The sequence below is a fragment of the Anopheles coluzzii genome, chromosome 2, assembly GCF_943734685.1.
Source record: "Anopheles coluzzii chromosome 2, AcolN3, whole genome shotgun sequence".
Classification (NCBI taxonomy): Eukaryota; Metazoa; Arthropoda; class Insecta; order Diptera; family Culicidae; genus Anopheles; species Anopheles coluzzii.
In genome coordinates, this window is record NC_064670.1 from 100,213,713 (window position 1) to 100,226,006 (window position 12,294).

Consider the following 12,294-nt stretch of genomic DNA (forward strand, 5'->3'; position numbering starts at 1 on the left):
AGAGAGAGAGAGAGAGAGAGAGAGAGAGATATGTGGCCTTATCACTGTGTTCTAGGAAAAAAAATAACGAGAATTGCAGTTCTTTATTTCTTTTGTTTAAGATTTGAACTGGTCAACTACATACCAGATTTAGGTATTAAGTGTCATTTGAAAGAACTGAGCAATAATGTACTACAATTTAAATTAGAATTTGCATACACAACTTGTTTTAAATGTCTTCGGCGTTCAACGCTTTATGATAATCCATTTTCCACACAATTATAAGCCACATGAAATGCCACGATCTTTTGTGAGACCGTTTGTCATGATCAACTGCCATTTCAAATCCTTTTTGCTAACTGTTGCTAGGGGTAGGAATGTGACGTTTATGAATAATAGGACAAATTATGTGAGCGCTTTTATAAATCATTTATCCTTTTGCAAAGCTCGTTACATTATCAGGTTTAAAATAAATTAAAAAACAGAAAAATGTACTTTTATCTCATTTTTATGCATTGTTATTATATTTTCATTCCCATAATTTATCGATTTCAAGCACTGTTGACCGCGGCGCTTCCCACTGTGCGTGACGAGCAATTTGACAGCGAAAAACAACGGAGAGCAGACAGAGTAAAAAAAACAACAATCACAACAGCTGAGGGACGGAAAATTTGCTACCTCCTTGTGTGTTTTTCTTGAATTGTGACGCAAAAACGAAAGCAAAGCAAAAGTGTCCGCTGTTTCCCTATTGCTTTCCTCGCTTCCCCAGTGGGCCAGTGGGCATAAGTTTTCCGCGAGCGAATTACATCATGCAGCAGCGATAAAGGTACGTTTCCCTCGCTCTTGCCTCCAGTTTGTGCCAGCGTCATAGCAGGCAAAGGGTGCTGTGTTGTTGGTAATGTATATACGCGGGGCGCATCGAATTTCGGGATGTTGATAAGAAAACAGTCGGGTGAAAGGGCGAAGGGCGCAAGAAGCAGACAGTGCCTGAGTCACCCGAGGGACGGGACAGTACAGCACGGAAGAGGAGAACTTTCAACCCATTGCAATGGGTGTACTTTATACGCTGCAGCAAGTTTTTGTTGTGTTGCATCGTGTCGAGACGTGTAGATAGAGGCCTCCAACCTCCCCGACAGCCTCCCGACACGCCCGACCTCACCCGTCAGACGTCATCGCGGGGTGGGTAAATTAGCAGCGCACTGTGTTTTTATTAGCGTTTTTCTCCTTTCTCTCCACACCCCTTTTTTCTCGGGTCTTAGTGCGCGGTGAAACGGAAACTTCGCATAGCAACTGCAACAACAACATCAGCAACAGACATGTTTGGGCGTACCGAAACGAACAAGGATAGTTTCCTCGTCCAAACGAAGGCAGCGCGGGAAGAGCGGGCCCATGAGCGGGCCCAGGAAGAGCGGCGGGACCGTTCGATACTGCTGCTGCAGCGCACCATCCGCGGCTGGCTGGCACGCACCAAGTTTCGGCAAAGAATTCTGTGAGTATTCCACATGGTGGTTTTGTTGAAGATCGTGTTTCATTAACATTGCTCCCTCCTCTCCATTTTCCAGCAATAAATTTGACGAACTGCTTCCACCGGTCACCAACGCCGGCAAACCGATCGAGCTGAAACCGAGCCTGACAGTGTACGGTGCCGCCAGCCACTTTCTGCTCCAGTGGAAGGCGGAAACGAGCGCGCCGGAATCGGCCCCGCACCGGGAGCGGCTGGAGCGCCTGTGCCGCTATCTGGTCGCCAGCCTCGATTCGGACTCGCCCAAAACCAGCTACATCGGGGTGGCGTTCAACAAGGAGCTCAGTCTGGCCTGGATACGCCACATCAAGAAGCTGCTGTACCGGTGCTGCACCGCGATCGAGCTGCTCAAGCCGGAGGTGCACAGCGACAGCATCACGTTGGCCTTATACCTGCACACGCTCGTTGCGTTCACGTCCATCAACAGCTGGGCCCTGCTGCGGAACAAGGCGCTGGCTGGGCTGAAGCCCGGCATGACGCAGCTGTGCGCGAACGTGATGGGCGATCTGGTGCAGAAAGGGTTCTACCTAACGCTGCGCAACGTGCTGGTGAAGGGCACCTGCCGGCCGGTGGTGAACTTGAAGCCCATCTCCCTGACCGCACTGGTGACGCTTGCCCTGCGGCCGCTCGTATCGTCCGGCTTCAGTGAGAATCTGCTCAGCCAGTTCCTCGTGCAGATTCTGTCCGTCCCGGGGATGATGATGCAGCTGGAGCAGTACACGCCAGAGTGTCTGGTGAGCGTGCAGTCGCACGGGACGCTCGAAAAGACGCTCGACCTGCTGAGCGGCGAACAGTCGACCAAGTTTGTGGTGGCCAGCCTGCAGAACAGTAATCTGCTCGCACTGCTCGCGAACATTGTGCATCTGTACTATCTGGAGGCGCCGGAAAATGCGGCCAAGCTGGCGTATCCGGCCTTCACGTTTGTGGTGACGCAGCTGCTGAACGGGATACTGAACAGCCTTAGCCAGGCGGGCGGTGCCTTCACGCAGTGGCACGAGCTGCTGGGGTGGTTCTCGCCCGGGAAGGATCGGCTGCAGCACGAAAACTTGCCGCTGATCAAGAAACAGATCCATCTGCTGTGGAACCATCGGATCGTGAAGCTGCTGCTGGGGGACAATTTGAAGGAGCTGGCGGTTGGGTACGAGACGATCGACTATCCGATCCCGAGCGGTAACAGTACGGGGAATCTGTTGAAGCGAGCGCTAACGTTTGAGCGCAGTTCGATGAAGGGCCAGCCGAACAAGGCGGGCAAAATGTACCGGAAGCTCGGTTGCGCGGAGGTTTCGCGTGTGGCGCTGACCTGCTCGATGTACCATGCGGCGCTGAGCGCGCTGTCGCAGCTGCGGCTGGACATTCTTTCGGGTGAGGATGCGTCGGTAAAGGCGAGAGGGGGAGGGAAGTGGACGTTTGCTAACTGTTTTTGTTTCCATTTGTCGCAGGCCTTTGCTACAATGACACCGTGCTGCACGATCTGTGGCTGCTGTTGGGATCGATTGGACCGAATTGTGGGCTGAAGGGGTTCATCGAGCTGCTGCAAGTCAGTCAAACGAACTATGCACCACCGCTGCTGCTTCTCTCCCTGTTCTGCGACTGTATGACGCACTACGTGACGTAAGTTGAACAGTTTTCCTCCTCTGGAGTAGTGATGGCAAGTTTTCATCGGAATCGATTCTGGCTAGCTCCAAAGTTTGTTGGAATCGGCGCGGGAATCAGTTTCCGGAGTCGGCTCCGGAGGTGATTCCGGAATTGGCTTCAGAATTGGGATCGTTTTCAGAGTTAGTTGCGATATCTGCTCCGGAATTGGCTCCGGAATCGGAATCGGTTCCGGAACCTAAATCGGCTCCGGAATCGGATTTGGCTCCGAAATCGGAGTCTGTTTCGACATCTCCATAAGAAAAGACGTTTGGATCCAATGATGCTACCTATTGATAGCCAAACAGAATCAAAATTTACTTGTAAACGATCCATTCTCATGGAGATTACCGGACTGATCTCGCTTCTGAAACTTCTTCTTTTAATTCAAGAACTGATTCTTATTCTGGAGCTAATTCCAATTCTGGAGTCAATTCTGATTATGTTACCGGAAGAAATTGCGATTCCAAGGTCGATTCCGTTTTTGGAGCCGATTCTGATTCTGGAACCTATTCCGATTCCGGAGCCGATTTAGATTCCAGAACCGATTATGATTCCGTCGCCAATTCCGAGCTGATTCCGATTCCGGAGCCGATTCCGTTTCTGGAGTCAAATCCTGGAACCGATTCCGGAACCAATTCCGGAGCCGATTCCAAATTCGATTCCATTGCCGCATTCAACTCCGGAATCAGCTCCAGAACCAACTCCGGAATCGGCTCCGGAATCAGCTCCGGAGTCAACTCCGAAATCGGCTCCGGAATCTACTCCGGAATCGGCTCCGGAATCGGCTCCGGAATAAGCTCCGGAATCGGAATCGGCTCCGGAATATGCTCTTGTATCGCCTCCGGATTTGATTCCGAACACGGATTCGGAATCGGGTAGGTCCGATTCCGAGCTCCCACCACTACACTGAAGTTCTCTTTCTAATACATTCCCTCTCTCCCTCTCTCAAACGCAGCATTTTGGACGATCTGGAAATGTACGAACAGCAAACACCGTTCACGCTGAACGACTACATCGTGCTGTCCCACTTCCTCAACACCTTCCTGTACCGCACGATACAGGACCAGATACTGGACGCCAAGACGGCCACCAGTGCCCCACTGTTCGTCTCCATCCACACGCTGCTGCTCTGCCTATACCGGCGTGACTGCCGGCGGCAGTTCGCACCGCCCAACCACTGGCTGATCCGGGACATTCGACCGTCCCACTTTCTGGCCGACCTGGAGAAGGGCAAAAAGCACACCCAGATCTTGCTGCAAAAGATGCCCCACATCATACCGCACGAGGACCGGGTGCAGCTGTTCCGGAAGTTTGTGCAGAACGAGAAGGCGGTGCTGGGGCTGACCGAGTCGGCCTGCGCATCGCCCAGCTCCGCCCTGGTCACCGTCCATCGGGACCGCATCGTGGAGGATGGCTACCGGCAGCTGGCCGCCCTGCCACCGCACGGCCTGAAGGGGGTCATCCGGGTGCGGTTCATCAACCAGCAGGGGCTGGATGAGGCGGGCATCGATCAGGACGGTGTGTTTAAGGAGTTTCTCGAGGAAACGATCAAGCGTGTGTTTGATCCGTCGCTGAATCTGTTCAAAACGACCACGGAACAGCGGCTCTACCCTTCGCCGACGTCCCACATGCAGGAGAATCATCTGGCACTGTTCGAGTTTGTGGGGCGCATGCTCGGGAAGGCGGTGTACGAGGGCATCGTGGTGGATGTACCGTTTGCGTCCTTCTTCCTGTCGCAGGTGCTCGGGCAGACGCAGCAGGCCCTGTACAGCTGTATGGACGAGCTGCCGTCGCTCGACAAGGAGCTGTACCGGAGCCTTACGTTCATCAAGCACTATCAGGGCGATGTGGCCGATCTCGACCTGACGTTCAGCGTGGACGAGGACGTGATGGGGAAGATAGTGACGCACGAGCTGCATCCGGGTGGGAGGGCGCGAGCGGTTAACAATGATAACAAGTAGGGTGCAAGACATTTTGCGGGTGAATGATGATTAACACGGGGGTTTCCCTTTCTTTTTTTGCAGAATTAATTACATCCACTACATGGCATACTTCCGCATGCACACGCAAATCCGCGATCAAACGGCCGCATTCATCCGCGGCTTTCGGTGCATCGTGAATCCGGACTGGTTGGCGCTGTTTTCCACCCCGGAGGTTGGCCATTTCTTAGTGCAATTATGGCTTTCAATTGGAATTAATTTTGTTTTTTTTTTTTTTTGGAATTTGTAGCTCCAACGGCTTATCTCGGGCGACACATCGCCGCTGGATTTGAAGGATCTGCGAAAGCACACCCAGTATTACGGCGGATTTCACGACGGCCATCGGGTGGTCGGTTGGCTGTGGGACATTCTTGCCAAAGATTTCACCGAGGAGGAGAAAAAGCTATTCCTGAAGGTTTGTTGGGGAATCGGTGCTCCCATGAATGTGACATTATTTACCTGTATTTCCTCCCCCTCATTTTTAGTTTGTGACGAGCTGTTCGAAACCACCGCTGCTGGGCTTTGCACACCTAGAGCCACCCTTTTCCATACGGTGCGTCGAGGTGGGCGACGACGAGGACATAGGCGACACGGTCGGGTCGGTCATACGGGGCTTCTTTACGATCCGCAAGAAGGATCCGCTGAACCGGCTGCCCACCTCGTCCACCTGCTTCAATCTGCTGAAGCTGCCGAACTACCAGAAGAAGAGCATGCTGCGGGACAAGCTGCGGTACGCCATATCCAGCAACACCGGGTTCGAGCTGTCGTAAGCTGTCGTGTTTCCCTCCTTCTGCTGCCGAAAATGGGGCGGAAGCCGGATATCCAGAATTATATATCTTATGAATGGAGGGGGGAGAAACGTATATTAAATCCATTAAACTGTGATAGTAAGCGTAGGATACTACTGATACGGGCTAATCCGATCGAGGAAGAGAGAGAGAAAGTAAACTCAGCAAAGAATGAGTCCCCAGTGATGAGAATCTTAGCCCGGCGCACGTGTTTGGAAGGTATTTAGAGGCAAGCAAGCATTGTGCAATCCACTAATCAACAGAACAGAACAGAGATCCACACATTTTAGGTGCAACAGTATAGAAATTTCGCAAAACCCCAGACAGCCAGTGTGTTTTCGGTGTACCCAAATGTGTCCCGTTGATGTGTGTGTATATGTATGTGTATGTAAATCAATAGTAGCAACAGTAACGTATTGCGTTTAGTGTCTCTATGTGTAGCGAGGAAAGCATAACAAAAGGAGTCAATGAGACCGAGTCAGCAAAGGTAGACAAAAGGGAAAACCGGTCGATCAGGCACGTCAAATGTGTTTATTTTATAAAATCAGTTTATAAAACCCCGTAGGCAGCGTAAAAAAAACAATTGATAATCTAATATTTATACTCTATTTGTGTAACCAAGATAGGAAACTATTTTTTGAACCTGTGTGGTATCGTGTGTATCTAAAAGCGAAGGGAAGGGAGTTGAATGCGCAAACAGGAAGGAGAACCGTTGTAAACGGTTGCTGTATTCTGAAAACACATGCACACACTTTCTTGGGCTCCCGGTTCTTTGGTGCAATAAGTTTGCCGAACGAACTCATAGTAGTTCGCTAGGTGGGTAGGGAATTGGAAAATAGGGAAAATGTGTAAAGCACCGCAAGCCAGACAGGCAGACAGGCATAGAGAGAGAGAGAGCGAGTGCGGATGGATCAGATGTAACTGAAATCAATCATACATATTGGAACGTATATGGGTTCGAGTTTAAATAAATGATGTAAAACGCATGTGTACATTTAAAAAAAAGTCTATGTGTGTGTGTTTTTTTTTTTCGGTTTGATTTGTAAATTTTGAAACGGATTTATTTAAAGTTGTCCGTTAAGATAACGCTTAAATAATCCTGCAGATGGCGCTGCTGTAACTTCGCTTTCACAAACGTGTAGACAGCGCTTTAGGTCAATTTAAAATCCAATTAAATAAAAATCTGACAGCAGCTCGATTAATTTCAATAAAAAACAAACGATGAAATAAATTTTCATCTTGTTAAAGGCTGGAATGATAATTTTATCGTTAAAATTCTATAAAATGCGAGCATTTCCCTGCAGACCACAATTTGACAGGCAACGTCACCCGAAACGATCGAAAGAGATAGCATCCAATTCGAACATGCACTGACAGCTCTCTTTCCCTCTACGGTTCAAGCACGTACGAACGAACGAGACAGGCAGCATGTTCGTAGCATTCCGCCTCGCTTACCCGCTCACGGGCGCAGCTGTCAGAACTGGCCCCAAAAGTGTCATCCGCACCAGAAGCGCTTCTAGTTTTTTGTATTATTGTTCCAGCACGCAAGGAGAGCGGACCTGTGTCGCTTCGTTTGGGAAATTGTAACAAACGGATCTCTAGAACGACGAACGACACAGAGACGGCCGTGCTCGTGCAACATAACACCACCCTCCTCGGTGCCTGCACACATCCCCTTTGTCCAACTACGGCTCCGGAAAGGGCAACAACAGCACCACATCCTCCCCGGTCCCCTAGCTGTGAGAACGCAACCTCGCTTGTGTGTGTGTGTGCGTGGTGAAGAATCAGTGAAACCACAAGTGCAAAAGGTGCGTAAGTGAAAATTATCACCGTCCAGTGAAAGACAGACACGCACACCATCGGCCACGGGTAGGAAAATGCACGCGTCGTAACCCAGGCAACCCAATCATCCAGGCAGTCAGGCAGTCAGCCAGCACAAGCAAGCTTTAGGGCCGGCAAAGGGAAAAGGGAGGAGGCTTTTTTTTGTTGGTCGCTCCGTTCGCACATCATCCGTGTGTGCTGCGCTGCAATACCCTGGGAACGCAAGTAGGCGCATCTTCCTTGTGTTGGTGTTTGTCCGTTTTTTTTTTATTCATCCCGTCCCTTTCGTGTGCCCCGTGAGAGCCCTTGGTGCGTGTCGGTGGATTCCCAATCCAGGGGAAATACAGAAAAGATGGTGGTGGTGGTAGTGGTGATGGTGTTGGTGCTGTGTTAGTGTGCGGTGGTTGTCTAGAACCCTCGTCAAAAAGGAAATCGCCCATTGCTTTTGCCAGCGGCTGTGTTCGACTTGCGCTTGTGTGTGTTTGTCTAGCTACGGCTGATTGTATGTAGTGCGTACAGTGTAAACAATATCTACCGTCACGATTGAGCTTTGTGTTTCGTGCGATTTTGCTAATTACCGTGCAAATGGTAAAGGAAAGAGCAAAGAAACAGCCACCACCACCACCACCCGTCTAGTGGTTTTTTTTTTACGCAACGCCATCCCTCCCCCCTCTCTGCCGGTCACACTGTGTGCGTGCGTGCGTGTATGTGTGTGCGTTCTCTAGTGTTTTCAGGGCACAAGACGCGCTCGCTCGCTGTTGCTGCTGCTGGTGGTGTGGTGTGCTGCTGTCGTAAATACTTCCTCACACACTTACTATCTCGGGCGCACCGTCTCAATCGCGGTTGAAAAGTGGATCACGCGGCGGAGACTAATTCGCGACCTTCGCGAGCGCACAAAGAGGGCTGTCTGTGACGCTGCCGTCGCCGTCAAACAGCTGACAAAACTATCTTTTTTTTGTGTTGTTTGTTGCGCGTGTAATGCTTTCGTAATGTGTGTGTGTGTGTTTTGTACGGTGGAAGGAAAGCTTCCGGTTGCGCTAAACCAGACAGGCTGAGTCGTGTGTGTGTGTGTGTGTGTGTGTGTGTGTGTGTGTGTGTGTTGGAAATAGAGAGAATCATCTTCTGTCAAAAGCAATCATCGATTCGAAAGGAACAGCGCGTGTCCATGGTAACTGTGTGTGTGTGTGTGTGCGTGTGCCTTTAATTCTACTGCTCCACTGTTCCTTGAAGGGCCCGTTCCATCCAAGAACACACGGCTGGAAGAGGAAGCAGGGAAAGTGATACGTACATGTGTTGGAAGGAACACGCGTGTGGTGTTGTAGGTGTGTGCGCTCCCGGCAGCGGAAATTAGTTTCCTGCGCGAAGAAAGGGGGGCACCAAAGCACCGCTCAGTGCTCAATTACAACAACAAATAACACGACCCAGGAGGCGATTGCGATTGTGTAAATTAAAACTTACCTGCGCGTTTTGTATGTATCTGCTATCCTCTTCATTGTCGTCATCATCGTCATCATCAACAGTGTATTATTGAGTTGGTGCTGCTGCTGCTGCGTGCCGATGGACCGCGGTGACTCAGAACAGCACACGATTCTTGAGTGCAAAATTTCATCAGTCAATGCCATTGCGATTATTCCCTTTCTGTTCTGTGTAAATGTGTGCCCGTGTGTGTGTGTGTGCATGCGCCCGCGTGGTAAACCATGCGTGAGCTGCCATGGTTCTCTATTGTTCCGTTCTGGTCGTGCTTCTTCACGCTTCCATTCTTTCTTAACCTTGAATCGCATACACACACACACACACACAAACACACGCGTGGGGGTAAACCTGCATCGCGAAATTTGTGCTCAAATTAAAGGTGCGAAGCGAAAGTGCAAAGAAGAAGAAGAAGAAAAAACAGAGAATTCCTTCCAAACATCCAAGCAACACAAAAAACGCGTAGAAGCAAAAGTGTCCATTTTGTTGCGCTCCATTGCAAGCATTCTGCGCTTCCTCATCGTTGTTGGGGGGGGGGGGAAGTGTATTAAAAGATGTTTATCTTCAAACTCACTGTGCGTGTGTGTGTGTGTGTGTGTGTGTTTTTATCATTTCTGTGAAAAAACGCATACAAATCCTTCTGCGTAATAGATAACACGCGAAAAAGCGTTTCCCAAATAAAATAAAAAAGTTAATCCCTTTTCCTTTTTCTCCGAATCTAAGCAGTGTGTGTGTAGAAGAAGTGAGAAAAAGATAGATAAAAAACGAAAACGCCAAGCAAGCAAAGCCGTTCAAGAAGCAGTAGCCTGCTGCTACAACATTTCCGGAAGTGCGTGCTTGCGTGCGTGTGTGCGCGTGTGATTGTGCAATTGTGTGTTTGTGTGTGAAAGAAAGTTTCCAATTGTGCGTGCCAGCGTGTGTGTGGCCGCCTAGTCGCGAAAGGGGAAAACACACAAAGGCAACAAACCCTTTGGCGCGCCCCTCCCTCATTGTTATTGTTGTGCTGTGCTTAGAGTGAAAGAGAGCGAGAGAGTGAGAGCGGGTGAGTTTTTCGCGCGTTCCGCATTGTATTCCGCGCGTACATTTTCCGGGAGGGTTTTCCACGGAGTCATCGCGTAGAAGCGCCGTAACAGCACCGAGTGTGTCCCTACTACCCGCCTTGTCGCGTGCTCGTGATCGCGGAAGTGTGTGTGTGTGTGTGTGTGCGCGCGCGCGAGTGTGTGTGTCCGCCCCTAACTCCCCTTAATTCATCTCCACCGGTGCGTGTAAGGCGTGGGATCGGTGGAAGGCGGCCGCGGGTTATGCGCAACGGCTGAATGGCGGCTGTCGGTGGCCCTGCCAGGCAATCACGGGGGGTCTCCATGAGTGTCTCGATGTCGCTGGTACAAGGAGGAGCTGCCGGTGCGCCGCAGGGCGCCATCCTGGCCGCGGCCGCACCCTACTTCCAGCCGCCGGCCGTCCCGCAGGATGTCCAGCCGGACCGGCCAATCGGTTACGGCGCGTTCGGTGTCGTATGGTAAGTGTGAGCGCGTGTGTGTGTGTGTGATGTATGGAGACGATTGATTGAAATGATCCATTTATTATGACGTTTTCTTCTTCCCATCTTCATCGTTCCTCTCCTTTTTTCTGCGAATGCGTCCCGTTGATAACCTTCGTCCTTGGCAAACCTAATTCCGCTGCGAGTGTGACTAAGCTTGTTCGTCCACCTTGCACGCTTACTTCTGTTTGCTGGAAACTGATAAGGGATTAGCATTGGTGGGGCGCGTTTGGCGCTAGTTTGCTGCTGTTTCAATGTCATGTGTGCGCCCCAGGGGTGGCGAGATTGGCAGAGCCCTAAACCTCCAATCAAGAAATCAATCTCTCTGCCTCTGTCGGTCGGAGCAATCAATCTACGTTGTGTGGTTTGCTGAGTTAAATTTTGGATGCTCCAATTCCTGGGCAAAGTCTTGGAATTGATAAGTTCGTTACCGGTAATAATTGCACTTCACTCGTTTAATTTAACCAGCAAATGGAAGATCATCGTGGACTTGGAGCATCTAGTTTGCATTTGCTATTACTGTTCAGTCTATTAGGGGTTGAGATACTTCAAGAAATTTGGAGACTATCAATACCAATATCTTGACTAGATGTAGCTCGAAACTGAAGTAGAGTTTGATTTAATTGCTGAAGTCCACTTATAACAGACAAAAAGACGAAAAGTCATAGAAATAGAGTGTGCGAGTGTCCAATCAAGCTCAAGCAATCAGACAAAACATGTGAACCTCTGTGTCATATTGAACCAAAATGTCGTCTCTTTAGACATCAAAGAAGTTACGCAGATATTCAACATTATTCAAGCAAGTAGTTGTCATGCTGCATACCAGTTGTCCAAACCATGATCTAATTTCAAGATCTATGTCTTATTGGAAGTTACATCAAAGTTGTCTTTACTTCCCGATGACGCATTGCCTAGTTCCCATTAGTTGGGAAAGACTTCTTGGGTAAATATGACACCCTACTGCTCCAGTAACTTCCATTACGGTCGCCCAGCAACGCATCCTTCACAGCCCAGAAGAACAAATTCATCCAATTGTTTGGAGGCGCATTATTGATTTATTGTTTTAATTACACTCAGTTACGGCTCGGGTACAGAAAGTTCAAGATAAAAGTGATCAATCTGTTCCCGCTTGACTTTATCTCCTACAGTGCCGCGTCCAGTCATTATACGGGGTACTGTGCGCTCTTTACTTATGACGCTATCAAATTACGCTTTTTCTCTCTGTCGTCTCAGAATCGGCAAACGACGCAAATGGGAGGCTTTGTTTGTTTTATTCCAATTTCCTTCTGAATCTAATCTTCTCCTGCGTAATGAATCTTCCCAATGCAACACGGCAGCAGCATGACGTCACCGAAATAGCCAACAGCGTCCGATAAACTGTGCCAAATAGTCGACCCTTTGGGAAGATTCCCCACGGCAAGACGGTGGTGTCCCGCGCGTTGTTTAACAAATCGAGCCAGAGATGGCAGAAACAGCAAACAGACACACACACACACACACAAAACCCCCGAGGGCAACCTTAAAAATAGCGCCGGATCGATCGATTCCTTATTGGCCTTCTCA

The 12,294-nt window shown here is 49.8% G+C and overlaps 2 protein-coding genes across 4 annotated transcripts in view; both read left to right on the top strand.

The window, feature by feature from the left end:
* The first annotated feature begins 585 nt into the window (after positions 1-585).
* LOC120950204 (ubiquitin-protein ligase E3B) lies at positions 586-6,884 on the top strand. The gene is made up of 8 exons (XM_040368050.2): positions 586-805; positions 1,239-1,468; positions 1,542-2,863; positions 2,941-3,112; positions 4,092-5,093; positions 5,161-5,290; positions 5,366-5,530; positions 5,601-6,884. The coding sequence occupies exons 2-8, from the start codon at positions 1,296-1,298 to the stop codon at positions 5,883-5,885; spliced, it is 3,249 nt and encodes a 1,082-aa protein (XP_040223984.2). The 5' UTR covers positions 586-805; positions 1,239-1,295; the 3' UTR covers positions 5,886-6,884.
* A 526-nt stretch (positions 6,885-7,410) lies between these two features.
* Positions 7,411-12,294, top strand: part of LOC120961685 (serine/threonine-protein kinase NLK) — a 73,897-nt gene continuing 69,013 nt past the window's right edge. For 2 of the 3 annotated variants that reach the window (XM_049607889.1, XM_049607888.1), the window contains exons 1-2: positions 7,411-7,711; positions 9,921-10,710. In XM_049607889.1, the coding sequence (XP_049463846.1) occupies positions 10,511-10,710 (200 nt within the window). In that variant the 5' untranslated portion in view covers positions 7,411-7,711; positions 9,921-10,510. Of the gene's footprint in view, positions 7,712-9,917; positions 10,711-12,294 lie in introns of all 3 variants that reach the window. The other variant, XM_040385624.2, reaches the window with a different exon arrangement.

What these genes read in the sequence shown, in the direction of transcription:
- LOC120950204 (XM_040368050.2), top strand. Translation starts at nt 1,296, where the DNA reads ATGTTTGGGCGTACCGAAACGAACAAGGATAGTTTCCTCGTCCAAACG. An exon ending in TGTATGACGCACTACGTGAC is followed by an intron (nt 3,113 to 4,091) that starts GTAAGTTGAACA and finishes TCTCAAACGCAG; the next exon opens with CATTTTGGACGATCTGGAAA. An exon ending in CGCTGTTTTCCACCCCGGAG is followed by an intron (nt 5,291 to 5,365) that starts GTTGGCCATTTC and finishes TGGAATTTGTAG; the next exon opens with CTCCAACGGCTTATCTCGGG.